Source organism: Orbicella faveolata, unplaced genomic scaffold (assembly GCF_042242905.1).
Source record: "Orbicella faveolata isolate gen_17 unplaced genomic scaffold, um_ofav_v1 contig_2, whole genome shotgun sequence".
In the NCBI taxonomy this organism is placed as follows: domain Eukaryota; kingdom Metazoa; phylum Cnidaria; class Anthozoa; order Scleractinia; family Merulinidae; genus Orbicella; species Orbicella faveolata.
In genome coordinates this window covers 14,460,001-14,480,000 of record NW_028301547.1, presented here as the reverse complement: position 1 = coordinate 14,480,000, position 20,000 = coordinate 14,460,001, and the positions used below count along the sequence as shown (strand labels likewise).

Below are 20,000 nucleotides of genomic sequence, written 5' to 3'. Positions count from 1 at the left end.
TAATGACATAACCACCCAATATAATAAAAAAAAGTATCATAAGACAGTTTTAGCGTTCCATAGATATTGGCTTGCCATAAAAGGGTTGTCTCGTTTACAATATTTCCGTCACTTCCGGCTTCGGTCGTACACGAGAAGCCATCTATTCTAGGCTGGGAAGTCTATGTTTACTGCAGTTATCAAAGGCTAAGTATTGCACGGTTAGCTACAGGATAATCAGCTATCGGGTCGTCTATTTTACAGTCATGTCAAGCTCGCAACAACGGTTGTACGAAGCTTACTGCGGCTGCCTTATCAGCGAAGCAGAATTACGATCGAGGGAAATAGACAGACAAATTGCTGAAGATAGAGTTCGGTATCGTAACCAGAGAAACGTCTTGCTTTTGGGGACCCCAAGAAGCGGTCAAAGCACGTTTCTAACGCAAGTAAACATCTTGTATGGCGAGGATTTCGACAACGATGAATTAAATGAATTTCGTCCCACAGTTTATGGCGAAATCCTCAAGGGAATGAAGGTCCTGGCTAATGCACGAAGGGAGCTGAGACTAGTATGGCAAGATCCTTCGAACCAACAGCACGAAGACAGGATCTTGAATTTCCAAGCCCCTCAACACATCGACACAGAGAAGTTTATGAGCTACTTTGATAGTATAAAGAGTCTTTGGATGGATAAAGCAATTCAAGATGCGTACGACAGAAGAGGAGAATTTCAACTGGTAAGAATGTTTATTGATCTGATCTGTATGAGGTTATATATTACGCTTGCTATAAGGCTACTTCGCACTGCATGAGGCCACTTCGCACTCACTGTTGGAAGGTGTATCGGGTTTTTATGAGCAAAATGCTATGCATATTAACACAACTCGAGAGCCGAACGTTGAGCTGTTGCTTCATTACTCGACAAGTCACGGTATCAACAAAATTACTTTTTTCATGCAAATATCTACCCAATGCATGAACTTACCGTATTTACCCGTGTATTAGTCGATCCCGTGTATAAGTCGACCCCCAATTTTTGAGGCCAAAAACTAGATTTTCTTAATTTCCAGGTAAGAATTTCTTGGAAAACTTATCTTGTATTTCTTAAAATTATCTTTCAGCTACCACAGATATGTAAACAAATCACAGCATGTTTCAATGCGCAGTTTTAAAGCTTATTATGGCACGTATACGAGCGTTTTACCCAGTTTAGCAACACATGTGCATGCAGACTTTTCGATGATAATTTTTGTAAAATGCTCACAAAAATCAAACGTAAGGATTTCAAACAAGCCTTTTTAAGTGCGAAGAGATTAAAAGTGGCTTTATAAGACAGGCAAAACACCAGAGAAGCTCACGACTTCAGAACGACGCCATAAACAAAGTGCAAAGCGTGTGTTGGGAACTTGGTAGTCAAGCCTTGAAATCGGTCAAGTACTGGTACAGAAGTCCTCGCACTCGTATCCTGCCAGGTTACCAAGCAGAGAAGTTCCAAGCGCGAAAGATATTTTCTCCGAGCGGCTTTACTACAGCTTTATTTAAAGGAAAAATATTGGTTCTTTATGACAAAATTGAGCCAGTGAGTGTCTACAAGATCCAGGTTAAAATTTAACGAATAAATGTTGATGCATTTTAACTTGAAGCTCTGATATGGAGAGACAGATCACTAAGCGAACGTACGTTGTAAACTGTGCTGCCACTTATCACATGTTTGTTAACATTGAAAGACAATTATTATGCTAATTATTTGACTGGCGCTTGGATCTCAAGTTTTGACCCATGTATAAGTCGAGGGCGAATTTTTGGACTGATTTTTAGGTCTTGAAAGGTCGACTTATACACGGGAAAATACGGTAGTTGTCCGCAATCTGATGTAACATCCTCCACGTGGGTCATTTCGTCAAAACACGGGGGCATAGCAAGTAGTCCTTGATCAAATTCCATGGCTATGGCCGTCGCGAATTTTTGCGCGACGACGGCCTTCTGGGAGTCTCCATTTCTTTTGCAAGGCTAAAAATGTCTCAGCTCGCAGAGGCCACCACTAAATGAGTTTCCTTTTAGTCCAGTTCTGGCTGTCGTTCTGGCTCTCTCTCTGTCATGCAAAGCGTTACCTTGGCCTGTTCCAGATCAGGCTCTCGGTTTGTGGGGGCAAGCAAAAGGGGAACGAGGCAACGCGAGAACGAGGGGGTCTGTGGACGAAAGCCCCACGTTTTTCTTCTCATTACCTTCATTCATGGCACGAAAAATTGGATTTACTCTAAATTTGATCCTGATCAAAGTCGAGGTCAAATATGATCATAGCTTTGATCCAAACTTTGACGTGCGTCAAAGGTATGTCAAAACTGTCATGGCTTTGCGGATACATTTGATCCATGACAAAGAAGAGGGCAAATGTGATGTTAACTTTGACTCCACCTTTGACCCACGTCAAAGGAGGAATCAAATATCTTATGGATTTGCTACATGTATACATTTGATCCCTGTTAAAGGTGAGGTCAAACATGTCAATAACTTTGACTTAAGTTTTAATACGTGTTAAAGGCGTTCAAAGACACCACGGCTTTGCATACCTTTGATCTCTTATGTCAAAGGCGTTCAAAGGCACCATGGCTTTGTACAACTTTGATCCTACGTCATGTCATGTCAAAGGCGAGGTCAAATATGGCCATATCCTGCGACTCCTCTTTTAACGCCCTAATAGGCTGCGTTTTCGTATTTTTTTCTGTTTTAACGATTAAACGAAAGCTTGCTTTCTTGCCAAAGTGTATTTTTTTAATAAAAAAGTTTTCACTTGACCTGGGGGTGGCACAAGAAAACAGCTCGAAAACGGCGGGAAAAACACGGCTGCCAGCGGCTTCCCGCATTTTTCTGGCCAATCAGAGAGAGACTAAAGGTCAACGAAGTCGGCTGTGAGGAAAGCAGACATTTTCTTCATTTGGCTTCATTATGGCGGATCTGGTGAAATTTTCATTGTGTTTTGGACCAGGAAAGGTAAGTCTTTGAATTTCGTTCATTTGTTTTCAATGTTCAGAGAATAACGGAGTTGAAAAAGTAAATTAAACGCAGCAATGGCTACATAAAGGAATAAAGAGCTATGAATTGCGTATATTCATAGTAGGACAGATCCTCGGCGAAAACATTCTGGTCGAAGATTAATTGCACTTGACTGAATCTCAGTTCATCGGCAAAGCTCTTTGTTAAGAAAAGACAAGACTTTATTTTCAATTCACATATACTTATTTACAAAAGTTGACAAAGGTAATATTTTTTCCTTACTCAGTCAAGTCTTGTGCATTAAATTGAAGTGTCCGTCATAGCATAGATTTTAGCATGATCAGTGCTTGAAATAAACGTAACTTAATAATTAAGCTTAAACTTAACCCTATCTTCGTAGAAATTGTTGGGCACAATGCCTCTGGTAATTTCTGAGCTTAAGCAATTCCCTTGAAAGAAAGCTCATGTAAATGTAAAGGAAATTTGCATTGAAGGAAAAACTCAGTCAGCCATGCATGACAAACCATCTCGACCTGACTTAATTATTATGTTAATTATACCATTGAAAGAGTTGTTGACTCTGAAAATTTAATCTATGGATAAGTTTTTGCTTTTGTCTCTAGTTACCATTCTATTGAAAAAAGCTCTGTTTGTTGCCACAGTTGAAATTATGATGATGTTTGTTCATTGATGTTGATAAATGACTTCACTAGTGTGAATTTAACAAATCGAATGTGGTTTAGCGTGGTCCGCACTCTTATTGACAATGATACGCATCATCAGAGTGGCCAAAATGTTGTGGACTTGTGAAACACAGCTGAGTGAGTCCACAACAAATTTTGACCACTGTGATGACAATCAGTTTGCGAGATCAGTGGCAACTGTAGTAAAAATATGTTTTGATATTTGTTGAATCAGGTTTATGGATCAGTCATTTCGAACTCCACTATCTCCTGGCCACCCACCATGAAATTGCCAGGCATTTGACATTTTGAACTGTCCCCTGGGCTAAGAATGGTGTGATCAAATGCACCTACCCTGTGACATTTGCAAAACTGAGTAATAGAAATGTAGATTGAGTGTTGATGGAGTGTCGATTGAGTATCGATCAGGTGTTGATCGAGTGTCAATTGAGAGTATCGATCAAGGGTATCGATCGACACTCGACCATGGATGTCTTTAGTACACATAATCCAGCTTATCTTTAGTGGGTGAAATTGTTACAATGTTTGATAAAAATCAAACTTGCCATTAGTTGCAAATTAAAAAGCTGACCTCATAATAATATTATTATGTGACCTCTCTGGACAGTACCAATAGTTTTAGAGTTTCATGTCTTGGTCTTTTGAGCAGTAGACAATTAAATGCCAATTAAAAACTGACTAGTGGAAATTTGCTTATGAATGTTGTTTTTATCCTTCAGCTAGCCATTCTAGGAGAACTGAAGATATTAACAGAATAAATTGGGAGAGGATACAATATGCAACTCTGTAGTTCATAATCAACTCAGATGCAGTTTAATCATGCAGTGCTCCAAAGTGTGCAAACATCACAACATTTTGGTAAGTGAAAGGCTGGAATATTCATTTGTTATTTCTATATTTTGTAGCATAGACCATCTTATAACTTCTTCAGCCACAACTTTTTATATCTTTTTCCAGCAAAGAAAGTATATCAATAGATTTTAAAAACCTGGCTATAATTTATTAATGTTATTTTAATTGATCATTTTTATTATAGTCTCATCACTCTGTGAAAAAAAGTTGTTTCTTTTTGGTTCATTTAAGGACATTGAGTGAGGAAATGTTGTCTTTCTTATGGGACAAATACATCAACTGGCTCACCTGGATGAAAATTAAGAAATTAAAATGTTGTTGAAAACATGCAAGGGATGGGAATCTTTTTGGTAAATGAATCAAAGTTTGCAACCCAGTCTCAGGAAATGTTGGTTTTTGATTTGTAAAAGCTGAGTTTTGCATCTAAATTTTGTGTGGTTGTCTGCAATATCAACTGTTTTGGTTTGGCCATCAGGTTTCCAAACCAAATTTTTTCAAGCAAAATTAATAATATGATTAATTCATAACTATTGATGGGATCAGTAGAGAATTTAAGGTGTAGAGGATTTGATAATAACTTAGTAAAAGTAATTGACAAAGACCTTCATTTGCTTTACTCAATTTAAAATTTTGTCGGCAAATTTGTCTGGATAATGGCCATTTCCCTCTATGAGATGTGGCTGCTGGGAGTCATAGTGGTTGTATTCATCATCTTGCACTGGATTTTTGTTTCAATGAATGCAACAGCTATGCGATTCCATGCAGGCATGTCTCATGTTAAATTATTTAATTTCAGGAATTTTTTTCAGTGGAAAAAAAGTGTACAAGTAGTTGCTAACTGTTGATATGTTTATATGCTCCTTTTCACATATGATCTACAAGGAAAATAAGGAAAAAGATAACACTACTGATCATGAAGAGATCTGTGGAAATTACACAGGAACAGCAATGTTCCCAAAGGTGTGTGTATTCCTCATTTCTTGTCACAGTTTATGTCAGATTTGTTAGTTTTTTAGATTGCTATTTTGCAACCATATAAGATCTTTGTTGTGAGATGTCTGTAAGAGACAGGCAGACAGATGGACTGGTAAACTGGCTTTAAGCTTTTTGTTTATTTGTGCCAAGCTGTGCACTTTTAAAATGACCCCAAGTCTTTGTTCTCTTATGAAATTCTAGCTGGGGATAAGCTCTTGTTCAGCTGGTGAAATTAGCTTGTCAAACTGGCTGTTAATGACATATCTGTGTGACCAAATCTCTAAGTAGAATGGAGAGAAATACAAAAAAAGGCTACCAATTGAGTCCCCTCTTCTATCCTTGACTCATGCATTTCTCTGAAAAGTGTTATGCACTCTGATGAGAATATTTGTCCACAGACAGTACCAGTTCCCAGATTAGCAAACAGTTTTCTTGGAGCAAAGCTCAAGGAAAACCGTGAGCTTTGAGGAGCACGTAATGCCAAAGACATATATCCTTACATATTTTTAAAGTCAAAATATGGAGCTATTGTGTTAATTATCCTCAGTCAAGTATATCACGCAACACATTGGATTTTTTGAAAATGAGGAATATTACTCATATTTCGCCCGGTTTTACCTGGGGCATATTCGGTCACGTGATGCGTTTAGACCAACCGCGTGAGCGAAAATATGTTTATGGACTACAGACAAGACTATTTTCACCGTTCTTTTGTTAGTGGACTGAGTTTAAGATTAAAATTCCAAATCTGCGGTAACATTAAATACATATTTGCTATTGACAGAAGCACAAACTATTCGGAGGAGGAGTAATGATCTGATTGGTCACGTTTTATTAATGTGATATTAGCAAAAACCATGGGTTAACTTTAAGGAATAGAATGCCAAGATTCACCCTTAATATTCATTTCCAATGTTTTTGTCTGTTTGCTTCTGTTTAGAAAAATGCGGACAAGCAATGGTTGACAGGATGGACTTATCCAGTGAAGATGCATTGATTAATTTCATCAACGTCTTAAACTTTGTCAAAATGTGTCTTCCCTAGAAAGCATGGGGATTCAGTTGGCATTGACCCCAACAAGGCAGTTTAACCACTTTGATGAGAAAGAAGTGGAAAACATTGTATTCCATTCCACTTATAATGCAAGAATTAGCAAGTGCAAGCAGCAGAGAAGGAGAATTGCCAAAACATTAGGAGTTCAATGCAACGGACTGTACGTGCCATCTGGAAAGGAGGCTTTTACACTAGTTGACTTTTGTGCAAAGTTTGCCATATCTTTCCTGAAATTTTGCGGTTATCCTCTCTATTGTCTAGTCTGGTCTAGTAAATTTAAGGAACTGAGAATTTAGCCATAGTACTCAGTTCAATGTTAGATAAATGCGCTTTATACCATGGAAAATTTGTTGACTGTTGTTTTCACGATAGATAGAACAATGTTTTCCTCATGATCAGTCGCATTACGTGTAGTTTGAAACCAAGCCTGTAACGTGGCTTTTTGAAATCTGAAGCCCAAAACATTTATGTAAGGTACTTGAAGGTATTTATTCTTGATAAAAACGGGAAAAAAAAAATTAAAACTGAGATGAATTAAGTTGAGTATATTTATTTTCCTAAAATCAGGTGCAATGATCTTTCCGGGCCGCTTTTCCGTTTACATTTGTCAAGAGTTTTGGTACAAAATAACCTTATTAAAGCTGACATAATCTTCAAAACTTGTCAGACATAAAACAAGAGTACGGATATGATTGCATCCTTTGTATGCGGTGCTACAAAGCTAGTGTAGCAAGCAGAAAAATGCATATAAGATGTGGATCGCGCGAAACGTGATCAACGGTCGCGAATTGCGAAAGAGGAGCGCGAGCAGGGGCGGGCAGAAGACTCCTGAAATTTTCGTATAGGCATCATCCAACAAAAAATGACGTCACATCCGGTTTAAACTGCGCTTCGCGACTCGCTTCACAAAGCGAGAAAATGGCGTTTCGATTACTCATGATTTCCCTCTATTTGTAAACCATCAGTTTCGTTTCATTTTATATTGAGTATGGAAGGATGTTGCAGACACATTACTTCGACTTTTGAAGCACAAATTTTGGGAAAAGAGAAAAGTTTATTATTGTTTTGAAGCAAAATAACGGAGAGCCTTCTGTCATTGTCGGGCGAATTTTACACATTTGCAAAACTGGTGTTGTTCCGACTTTTGGTTCTTGTTGTTCGTCATTTAGTGATAACAATAAGTGCAATAGCCTATAATGTTAACAACAACCTGGATGAAGTATTGCTGGCCATAGTTTGCACTGTGTACTACGGGAACATAATTAACAGAAGCCGTTTAGCTCCGAAAGTCGCTGTCACCAGAGCTTTTGTTGCTCTTGGCTCACGTGTATTGGTAGAAGAGACAAGCTGGATCGCATGCTGAAGGTCAGTATCCCACATTCCTACATCTCTCGTTGAAGATTGTTGTTTTCAGTAAGATACAGTACATATGTATCGGTAGTTTGGGGTCATCAGTCTCTTTCTCTTTGGTGAGTGCTTTTAAAATGCCCAGTAAAAACTTGATTCATGGCATGGAAACTTATGCCTCGCTGGATCGAAATTCGAGCAAGATTTTTAAGTTCTAGTCCTCTTTAAAAGTAATTAAATCAATTATTCAGATCCAAGCCATCAGAGGGAATCTGCCATGGAAGCTGCCCTAAGTTAAGGTCTTGTTTATGGACCTTCCCCTTTGAAAATCGTGGGGGTGTTCTTTGAGGCAACACAGGTCCCATTTGTATGGTCTCAGGTACCCGGGATAACCCTCCCCCTGAGGCAACTTTATCAAGTGTTTGTATGAGAAAATGTAGCCCATGTAGGCCGAGTAAAAGTTGACCCTGCATGATTATTCGTAACTCTTATTGAATAATCAAATGTGCAACTATCCCTCTTTGTTTAAGTTTCCCTCACTCATTTGATCAGAGTGGGTTTTGCCGAGTTAATTTTCTCCTCTTTGATACAAATTGCTGCTTTAAATCTTAAATCTAGGCATTACGTGACACTCGCCATGCCGAGAGTTGTTCCAGTTAGGCGAGCCAAAGTGTTTATGTATACTCAAAGAAAAGTTGTTGGTTACTTTAGCTGCCAAGGCGAGTCAACTTGCCCACCTGAATTGTCTCACCCCCAAGTCTGGTTCGTCATCCTCGTGTAAACAGTTGGTTGAATTTTGCAAAGAAATAAGTGAAAAGTTAGCTCTGCCAGGGTAACTCAGGGAAAGGGTTGTCTCTGGTACACAAGAGCCATTCTATTTTATTTCCATTTTCCCTCTTCCTCTTCCAACTGATTATGCGAAATATACTGTCCAAACTCTTTATGGGTACTGGTGTTTGAGAGTGTCATCTTTATCACTACTGTGGAATGTACCTCACCATACAGCCAGCCCCGTTAACACAGCCATCTAGTTATTATGGCCACTCTATTCTGGCTCAAACAAAAGCTCAGTCGGTCATTTTCTTATTTATTAATTATACAGTCAGATTTTTGTGACCTGTTGGTGACCAGATTAACAGAATTCTGGCACATTGTAGGAGTAATTTATATACAATTTACAGCAAGCAACAGGCATCATTTTGTTAGTGAAGTCCCATGCATATATGTAACTCTTGATTATTTTGAGATTTTATCTTTATTATGCCATCAAGGCAATAATATTTTGATTCCTGCTCCAGTGGTAGGTGGGGGGGGGGGGGGGGGGGGGACTCTCCTCTATGTGCTATATACAGCTGTGCAGCCCCAAAGGGTATGGTTATTCAGCCGTTTTGGTCATAAATACTCTAGGGTAAGGCTCTTGCCCTCTAGTCTTTAATTTGTTATGTTTTTTAGAATAAGCTACCTCAATTTTCATCATTATTGATAAGACCATCAACAAAAGTCCTTCAAAACTTATGTTTAGGGCAACTGTAGCAGTCGCAACAGTCATAAAAGGGGTAGGGAAAATCACAGATTATGGTCATAAATAGGTTAAGACTTTAACTTTTGTGAAGAGGGCTGCACTGACCCCCACCCAATTTTTCTGGGATGTACAAAACACATTTTCTTAGCAGTTACTACAGTCTTGCTTTAGTAAATCAAAATAGTACTTGCTGCCAGGTACTTTATAAAAGTATAACCCCTCCAGAAGTCTTCACAAAGTACATGTAATATCTGGTGCTAACAATTTTTTTTTGCGGCTGATTAAAATTTGGTATTAAATTGTACTGAACTGGTGCAGATTTAATATACCGGTACATTATATTTTGTCACACTTAGTTCACTTATTTTAAGACTACTCAGCAGCAACTAGTACCTCTTGTATGACCATGCAGTAACAGTATATTCCAAACAAAAAAAAAGTGCATGTATATGTATTACTATCCTGCCTGGAAGAGTGTGTAGAGAGAGCACACAGTGCAGTGGCCTACTGTATGTCTTTTGTTAGGTATAATAATCTTAAATTTAGAAGACTTATATTGATCTTAGAATTCACAAAAAAGTTGATTTCTTGACAACTCTCCTTTAGCTGTGTCACTTCATAATAAATTAGCAGTTTGGTATGTTGTAGCATAGAACTTTAATTAATTAAGTTATCACACCGGTATCACAGAGGTCATGGGTTAGAATCCAGTTCACACCTAATTTTTTTTTCAGGCTATAATTTCACCTTTGCTTAAGTTGTGTATAGTACATTGCAATGATCGATCATGTCTTTATAAGTTGATCAATGTATATATGTCCCACTGACTTATACTTCAACATTTTATCTTAAAGTTTGTTTATTTGTTTTATTGTGTGGTTCTAGAAAATGTCCATACCCACCCCAAGGAGATTATTGGAAATTCCAGGGATGGGGAGGGTCTCAAAAGCCAAACTTTTTAAAGAAAAGTATTAATAAAAATTGGAATTTCCATAGGGATGGGATGGGGAGATCTCTGTTTAACAAATACATAAATAATATGTACAGACCCATTATCTGATGTGAAGACTGTGCAATATATCCTGGCCAACGAGTTGCCAAGGTGTAGCATCCTTGTTATCAATTTCAAGTACCAAATTAAAGAAGATCAGCATGTTAGATGGGAGAGGGGAATTTCTCAAAATAACATAAACTAAAAATATATATATTTTCCAAACTCAATCATGTTAGTAGTGTTAGTGTCTATTTATTTATTTATTTATTTATTTATTTATTTATTTATTAATGAATACCTGTGAAGAGATAGTCATACATTCTTGCAAATATTCTGGGAGTCTCCCACATACCATTTAGATCATCCAGTCCCCCAGGAAAGTTATGAAATTTATTGTCCAAGTAAACTACTGAACCATGGGCTCCAGTGGGTACAGTGCTATTACGATGCAATTTGCAGATGTGCTACATAATATGAGCTTAACAGTTTTGTTACCATGGCAGCAGACTGCATTTCAGACCTTCCCTGATATTCTAGGCTTTTCTGGCCACCTCATGGCCTTGATTAATGTTTTTCAAGCTGAAAATCACTGCATTATTGAAATTGGGTTAGAGGGGACTGGAAAAGATTGAGTTGCCAATTGGGAACATATTTTTATAGCCATATTAGTGTGTTGCCTGTAGAACTATAAGGCTACCAAGTTTCAATGATCTCTGCTGTATATATGGTCTGCACTTGATGTAATATTGGGTTTGGTGTATGACATCATCAGTCCTCTCATTTGCATATATTTTACACATTTTAAACTTAAATATCTCCAGAATTAATGCAAATATTTGTTAAGGTAAACAGCATTTGTAATCTATAGTGGAATTCTATTTGATACTCCTAAAAATTCTGAATCAAGGGGTAAACATTTGATGATAGTAGCATGCCAAATCATTGAGTTGAATTTATGCTGCTGACATTTACATGTACTGTAAGGTGTTGAAGAGAATTTTGTAGGGGAATTTGGTGTGTTTATTGAATTGCCAGAGGTTGGTTGGCTGGTTTTGTTATTGCTTTGTCATTATCTTCCATGTATTTTTTTTTAAAAGCAGAGTGGTTGGTGGGAAAAGCAAAACTGGCAATATTCTCACTTACCTGTGTTTCTAAAGTCATGTTTTTAGGTTTTTGTGGTCAATCTATTAGTAGCTGCACTGTCTTAAATTACAATAGAAAAGATGTGATATTAATTATGTAAGTTATACTTTGGTATCGTTCATACCAAAATTATAGTATTTTCTGGTTCAATGTTTGCCTCTGCATTAATTTGATTAGACTACTGTAGTTTATTTTTTAATGGAATTTAATTCTGTCAAAAGGGAGGTGGGAATCTGAGAACAATAGTGAACCAGACCAACAAATATACAGAAATCTACCACCATTGCTTTCATGGCTGAGTGGAGATGAATCTAAGTCAGACCAAAATTAGAAAAGAAATTACTGATTTATTGGAGGGTTGAAATGGGATCCTGGCTATGGGAGAGTAGGAATTGGGGCTGAGGAGGGTGGGTGGTGTGCTTGTGAATTTAAGAACCTCTCTGAAAGTGAAAACAAACTGTAGGTTTGAAAAGTTTAAAGCGGAGTTAAAAATTATACTTTAATATATCTTGTTTATTAAGGTGGTAATGAGCATAATACCCACTTAGGGTGAGTCATTGAAACAATGACATAATTTATGTTTGTCTTTTCTTAGGTGGTTACCTCCTGGCATATACACCCCACACAGGCATACAATGTTATGATTAGATGATGCAACCTGCTTTCCCATGTTTAACATACACGTAAGAGTATTGATCAGTGGACCAGTGTACAAGTGTGATTTCTCTACTGATAATGAGAATTATAATAAAGATACAAAGCCACTCTGGTGTGATTTATTTAATTATTCCTTAACAGTAAAGTGAACCAGTTAAACCAAAGGTTGCACTCTGTAAGATCAGGTGTACAAAAATTATATAGAAAATTTCACTACATCAATTTTATTGATTAAGTATACTTCTCTGCAAAATATAGTTGGTATTTTGTTGTACTGGTAAGAATATAATTTGGAAATTTTTTATGGGAAATGTTTCCATTTAAAAATGCAGCTCAGATGCCACAACTATAGGGTGGGGACCTTTTCAGAATTTCCCTACAAAGATCACAAGGTACAAGGGAAGAAGCAAAAATAGAATTTTAAGTGTTAAAACATATGTTTTCATCATCAGTTTGGGCCTCTCTGTGAAACTGCATAGTATACTTGAGGATCATGTTATACCCATTTTAATTCAAAATACAAATGGAAACTTGCATTGACAATCACTTAATCTCTTGGCACTGTTTTGTTTTTTAATAATTGCCTTTTTTCACAAAACAATAATTTGAACATCTTTGTTTCACAAGCTGGGAGAGGGGGGGGGGGGCGAGGGGTATTCTACAAAGTTTTAAATGGAAAGGCCTTATCTCAAGGTCCATTACCCCTTACCCTTTAGTATACATTTGTACCATTTTGATAGAAATGGCACCTCTTTTGTCGACCTTACATTGCAAAAGGGTAAATATACCCCTTTAACAAACCTATTTAAGAATACTGCATCCCTTTTCTATTCCCTTGGAAAGAAGTTAATAAATAATATTATAGAATCTCTTCATTCTGGCTGAGGAGAGTAAATGAGAGCTTTTCAACAACATTTTAGAACCAGAGGAATGGAATCCCTAAATGACAGATTTTCCTACCCTTTCATACACCTCAACTTGTGAAATCCCTATCATTAATTTTATACCTGAAGCCTGAAAAAGGTACTCATCGTGAGCTGAGCCTCCCCGTATAGGTCATTACAGAGAGCCTTCCCACATACACAAGTCAGGAACTCTTGACAAGTACTGTAAGTAGATGCTGGCTTTGAGACTGGGCTGAGCCAGCTTCTTCAGTTTTTTAGCACAAACTTGTTGCTCTCTGTCAATTTCTAGTACAAAACCTTTTCTTTGCTGATCTGGTCCAAGGTCACAGACACTAGCATCACTCTCACGACACTGACTCTATCACTGTCATTCACAGTCTGATTCTTCAGTTTCACTGCACCATGCTTCATCATCACCCATCATTGTTAGACATGAGTTCATTAGCTTGTAAAATTCACCAGCCTGGCAGTGTCACTGTTGCTATTGCCTGTTCCCAGACTTCCTTTTATGGCTAGGTGTAGGGGCATGAAATTTCACTACTGTTTACGAACAATTTGTTTAGATGGCATATTGAAAGTGATGAATTACTGAAAATTGTCAGTATTGCTAGTGTTCTCTCGTTTCCTTAGGGATTGAAATATCTTGATGTAAGATTACAAAGAGAAAGCACACTGAAATATAATGCACAATTTTTTAGTAACCTTTCAAAATGGGTTGCCAATATGACAGGGATTAATAGATGAGGAACTTGGTCTGCATACAGGGCAAATGAGAGGGTTTGAAGAAATTAAAGGTGCATGCTTGACCTCAGTTGGGGGGGGGGGGGGTATTGGAACTTAGCGCTGCTGACGTCAAACGCTGTTGAAACGGAAAAATAAATTTGATTATAAATGAGAAAAAACCACGACATGTCCAAATTACTTAATCGCCGTTAAAACTAATCCTCTTGCTTTTTTTTAAGGGGTTCACGGCCTGCCTGTAACGAAGCGTTTATCAATTAAGGGATTGCTTAGGGAAAACGTATCTTGTTTAAGGTTCTTAACCAATCGTAACATATTTTATGGCATCAGTTTGAGTCATGAGCAAACACACGAGTTTGTGTTAGTGTCGATCGGCAAGAAAGTTCTGCAAAGCACGTTATGTGTGTGGGTCTATTCTTGCAGTGATACGATTAACAGCACTCAAGTCCTCTCGAGTGTTTGGCAACAGTAAATTTTAAAAAAGGCGCTTCTGTTAATAAGGTTCCCCCATGTCTAGAAACCTGTCACTGTGCATTTTTCTTAGTGTAATGCCTACCTAAGAGAATAGGATATTTGAATTGAGTGCAACTTACCTAGAATTCCACACAAACGATGACTCCTGTGGAATTCAGCGAGGAAGAAATGGCGACATTTCGTAAAAAACACGCCTTCAAAACAGCGTGTTTTTGAATAAATAATTACCCTGTCCTTCAAACAAACTGATATGACGAGGAAGAAGACAAAATTTTGTTTATAGTGGCCAAATAAAACGTTAAAAATATCCGGCCGATTGCAAAATATTACCATTTTACTTACTGAGAGAACGATTATGCCATGTTCAAATTTGATTTTGCCGCTCAGCGCTCTTTTTTACCGGATGTGACGTCATTTTTTGTTGGATGATTCAGATACACAAAAAGTGCCAGGCGTCGCAGAGTGGAACGCGGAACGCGCGGAGCACCTTTGACAAACCTTTGGCCTGCGTCACAGCCATCTTCGACCACGTCTTTAGCAAACCTTTGACTTGAATCGCAGACAAATTTGATTACACTTTTGACCCGCCTTTGACAGTGCGCAAAGGCGTATCAAAGGATCACCTTTAACCCTAAAAACACAGGCGTTCACAGGTGAGTAAAAACGGCCTTTCACCCTTTGATTTGGTGGTAAAGGTTTATTCACAGATGATCTTTGATTCGCGTCACAGATCGTCAAAAGCGTGCAAAGGCGACCTTTACAAAACCTTTAACAACACATTTGACGCGCGGTAAAGGCGATTTTTCGTGCCGTGATTCCCCCTCGTTCGGGTTGGCTCCCCTCCACTCTAACACCTGGAACAGGCTAGGTTTCAGTTGTTGTTTTAGTGTGACTCTGCGCCATATTTAACTTTTAAGACGGACTACGACCTTGAACCTGTCTTGTTTTCAGACCTTTTCACACTCTGTAGTCGTAACGTTAGTTTGTTCTTGCTATTGTTGCCTACAATAGAAAAATCACCTTGAGTTCTGATCCATGAACTCAATCAGTGTTTTGCTATTATTTCCTGTTCTGTCATTCTTTAAGTCATGCCGGCTTCTGCTCAAGTTTGTATCATTTTGTTTTTCAGAGGAAATCATTCGAATATTTTCTTAAACATTTGGACCGTGTTGGCCAGCTGGTAAGTGCTTTTATTTCAGCTTATTACACATATTATCGTGTGCTCAATACATTTAAAGTGTCGTGAGCACTGTTTGAAAAAGTTGAACAATTCTGTGACACGAGATTCTAGGCAGGGTCAGAGTTGTGAGCCAGATCACTGTAGGCCTGTTCAGCCGGTCCCCATCAAGGGAGGATGTCTCTCGCGAAATGTTTAGACAAACGCCTAATTCTGACATTCCAAGATTCCGCAACAACTTTTCACTCACTTGACGCATAAGCTCTACTCCAGTCCCTGAACTCTTTCTGCCCTTCTCTATATTGTGGGACCATATATGGCAGAACGTTTGAAGCTCACGCGCACTTAGTGACCACGTATTAATTACAAGCAGTCCTTGAAAACCCTTGAAAACCCTTGAAAAAGGAATCCGGTCGTTTCGCCTGTAAGTAGTTTCGCCTTCAAGTCGATTCGCCTTCACTGAAGTCGATTCGCCTACACTAAATACTTATCACTAAATGCTAAATACTTATCTAAAAATTGACAAATAGGTTTACAGTAATTATAATAATGTTTTTCGGAAGAGTATTCCACAGCGACGGTGCGGCTATGCTGAATCAACAAACGTGCTAATAAAACTTGAAGATCACCAATAGGAACTCGTCATGTACGAAGAGAACAGAGAATTAAACTTCACCTTTAACTTGAAATGATATGTGCGCGTGCCTACTTTTTCGTCGAAGCGAACAGTAGACAGTTTCCCCTTCTTGGTCAAACACTGTAATTTTACCCCCGATTTATCGGAATCTCCGATTTTTCGAACCAACTTCCGTTTCCCTTGGAGGTTCGAAAAATCGGGATTTCATTTTACATGCATCGTGTTACGCGTTTGGTGCACTCTTTTAAATCAACAGCAAATCGATTTGCGCTACAATTTTACGGTGAATTTAACTGGAAATAGGATCAAATAGGACTCCCCTGCTCCGTGTGGGCAGTGATGTTCATCTATCTTCGCAAAATATTTTCGACTTAAGTGTAGGCGAAACGACTTTAATGTAGGAAAATCGACTCAGATCGTGTAGGCGAAACGACTTCGGTCGTGTAGGCGAAACGACTTCGATGTAGGCGAATCGACTTGTAGGCGAAACGATTAGCCTTAACCTGTTAAAAGTTATAATGGCTGAAACAGTAAATTGTTTAGCTGCTATCTTGCAGATCGCGTAATTAATGCTGAAAACTTATTAACTGAGAGTGAGGTCTTTGCGGGAAAATATCAAACCGAGACTTTAATGTATCGACCGAGTGATAGTCAGGTCAATACAGCAAGGTCAAGGTTTGAGATTTTCTCGTAAAGACCGAACATTCGAGCTTAATAAGTTGTTTGTTATATGGCTTTTTGCTTTGTTCTTGCAATCCTGTAATCGGCCCGTTGGTATGCCCTACAATTGGCCAATCAGAGCTCGCGTTATATCAGCCACAAACACAAGTCATATATGGTACTCTACTTACTCACTAGACTGAGTTCAAGCAAGAGATTATGATCCCTATTCTCTTGGTTCAAATCACTCGCTCAAATGACGAATATTTTCATCATTTATAGCAAGCAGTTGACAGTAAATTTATTTGTTATCAGTTAGCTGTGTGTGGTTCGTTCCTGGTTTTAGTACATATTCATTAAAATTGGATTTGGATCCAATTCTTGACAATTTTGGACTGGGGTATCATAAGCGTTTGCCAGTCACCTCTTGCATATTCCCTTACTTTATAGTGTATCTCAACAGGGCCCGAACCAGTAGATACACTTAAAATTGCCGGTCTGCTTATCTGCCAACTTGAAGTAAATTGTTTTCCGGTGTAAACTCTACAAAATATGGGATGCTAAAATTGGTAGGACGGCCCGGGCTCAAGTCAAACACCCGAGGAAAACAGACTTTGCCTTCATTACACAACCGAAAACACCCAAAGGCTATGATGGTCAGCCACACCCACAATATGTCAGTTTTAATTGACACAGCGATATATATAGGTTTAGAGCACAATAGATCAAATTACATCGATATACTTCATGCAGCACTGCCAGACACGTAAACCTCTATATATGGGGACAGTGTAACTGAGGTTCTGAGGTTATTGTCAAAACGACAAAACAATAACAATATTTTGACAAAATCAAGAAAAAAGATTCAACTTATAGCAGACCACAGCAGACCGTAGAATGTCACAAATTTTTCGCAAACTCGCTTACCATGAATCTTTGCGTACTATGCTTGGACCCAGTTCTCTGTTCAGTGTCGGCAAAATATAAATTTATGTTAATTCCGATTGTATCTCAACTATTACATTATGTCAGTGTCGATTGATAGGTATAAATCTGATTACTTTCAAATAAGTGAATGACATTCTTTAGTTTAATATTCTCAATGTAACAACTAACTTTAAATGTAAATAAATTCTAGTAACTAATTAAAGTTTTCTTCTTTACTGAAGGAATACCTGCCTACAAAATCGGATGCTCACTATGCGAAAGCAGCAAAATACCTTGGCGGCGTCACGGAGAACAAGTTGATTTTCAACTCTCTTACGTTCAACTTTATCCACATTAGTGTTATTAACAATATCCCAAATTATAGCCGCAATTCAGCTATGTGGTGTCGATCTCCTGTGTTTCAAAATGCAACATCCATTCTTTTCTTTGTGTCGTGTATAACTTACGACCACTTTAAGGACGGAATAACGAATTGCCTTGTGGACTCATGCGACCTCTTTAGTATAATAGTCAACAACCCTTTCTTTGCTCATAAGTCAGTCATCCTTTTCTTCACCAAGGCAGACCTTTTGGAGGAAAAGATCAAACACTCGAACATAAAGGAATACTTCCCAGAGTTTCAGGGAGATCCACGAAAACTAGAAGATGTGCAAGGCTTTCTTTTTCAGATGTTTGATGACAACCTACGAGGAGGAAAGTCTAAAGCTCTATATCATTACTTTACCCCGACCGGTAACACAGAAAATGTCAGACATGTTTTCGCTGCAGTGAGGGAAATTGTATTGGAGAATAATTAGAAGTCAGTTTGGGCTTATTAACTCAAAAAGGGAAAGCCAAACACCATTTCAAGATATTATGTTGGGAATCATGAAGGAAAAATAATTTAACGTTAAACTATTACTGACAAAAATCGAAGAACTTATTTACTTGATTCTCTATGGTAAAACAAATGCAATACAAGAAACAGTTTTTAATGTGTTTGGGCGTGGTTTGTTCTAAAGTGATTTAAAAATTAAACTATACATTGTTTTCTTAGAAATGTGAACAAATACTTTCATGATTTTAACGTCGCGATTCTGATACTCATTTGATTAAACCATTAAGAACTTGATATACATTTCGTGATTGCAGAATGGGTGCTTTCCATTTGAATAGAAAAACAAAATAGAACGGGTCTTTACACTGGAACTGATTTGTTGGAAAATACGGAATACCTTTGAGGTATTCCTCTTTTCTTGTTTTTACCGGAATGATCAGAAAATCACTGCACCATTTGCTTTTTCTCGCTATTCCCCTGCTCCTTGATGAAATACATTACTTGCAAGAAATTTTGGACGTTAAAATTCCAGACGTTTAATTTTCGGACACTTGGGTGCAACAAAGCTTAGTTAAATAAATTTACGGCTGCAAAACACAAATTAGGCTGAAACAACATCAAAGGATGATAACTTCACTGCGCCCTCAAGGTTTTACGAACACAACGACGCGAAAATAGCGCAAAATTCTATCAAGCCTCTATAGTAAGCAGCTGCGGCCACCTATTGGTAGTCCCGATGAGGGAATTTCAAAATTTAATACACGAACTATAGCTTTGTTTTGGAAAAGGCGATGACTGATAAAGGTCTGAAATAAGAAATTAACCCCGTGATTAAAAATATTCAAGGTACTTCAACCCTTATATAGCGACCACCTCACATTTCCCCGAGGATGGCCGCCTAATAGAAGTTCGATTGTGTACGATTTGTGATTCAGTCTCATTTTGTAGGTAGCCGGTCGTTTCGCCTACAAGTCGTTTCGTCTGCAAGTCGATTCGCCTACATCGAAGTCGTTTCACCCACGACCGACGTCGTTTCGTCTACACGATCTGAGTCGATTCGCCTACATTGAAGTCGATTCACCTACACTGAATACCTATTACTAAATACTAAATACTTATCTAAAAGTTGACAAATAGGCTTACAATAATTATAGTAATGTTTTTCGGAAGAGTATTCCACAGCGACCGCGCGGCTCTGCTGAACGCCGTCTCAACAAACGAACTAACAAACTGGAAAACCGTTGCATATTTAACGTTATTTACGTACCAAGTCGCATTCAAATTTGGTTTCCCGACGTCCGTCACGGCATCAGGGATCGGCCATTAGAATAACAATTTTGACTGAAAAGTTGCTCACACAGTGAAGTTCTTTTTGCACAGCGAGGACAGCCGCTAGCACCAGCTTTCACTAGGAGCTTCCC

The 20,000-nt window shown here is 38.2% G+C and overlaps 1 protein-coding gene and 1 long non-coding RNA gene across 3 annotated transcripts; both read left to right on the top strand.

Annotated features, from left to right (window-relative positions):
* The first annotated feature begins 99 nt into the window (after positions 1-99).
* LOC110062924 (guanine nucleotide-binding protein subunit alpha-13-like) lies at positions 100-18,873 on the top strand. Its single transcript, XM_089289782.1, has 3 exons — positions 100-716; positions 15,470-15,520; positions 17,984-18,873. The coding sequence occupies exons 1-3, from the start codon at positions 246-248 to the stop codon at positions 18,557-18,559; spliced, it is 1,098 nt and encodes a 365-aa protein (XP_089145908.1). The 5' UTR covers positions 100-245; the 3' UTR covers positions 18,560-18,873.
* Positions 1,968-12,327, top strand: LOC149112082 (uncharacterized). 2 transcript variants are annotated; one of them, XR_016207255.1, is made up of 5 exons: positions 2,917-2,970; positions 4,397-4,535; positions 5,412-5,489; positions 6,445-7,922; positions 12,159-12,327. It is a non-coding gene; the product is annotated as an uncharacterized LOC149112082 (long non-coding RNA). The 2 variants fall into 2 exon arrangements; XR_016207254.1 differs by having other exon boundaries at positions 1,968-4,535.
* Positions 18,874-20,000: the final 1,127 nt, after the last annotated feature.

Excerpts from the sequence above, each read along its gene's own strand:
- LOC110062924 (XM_089289782.1), top strand. The coding sequence starts at position 246 with ATGTCAAGCTCGCAACAACGGTTGTACGAAGCTTACTGCGGCTGCCTT. Across the intron at positions 717-15,469 it reads GAAGAGGAGAATTTCAACTG|AGGAAATCATTCGAATATTT; the intron begins GTAAGAATGTTT and ends TTTGTTTTTCAG. Across the intron at positions 15,521-17,983 it reads TGGACCGTGTTGGCCAGCTG|GAATACCTGCCTACAAAATC; the intron begins GTAAGTGCTTTT and ends TCTTTACTGAAG.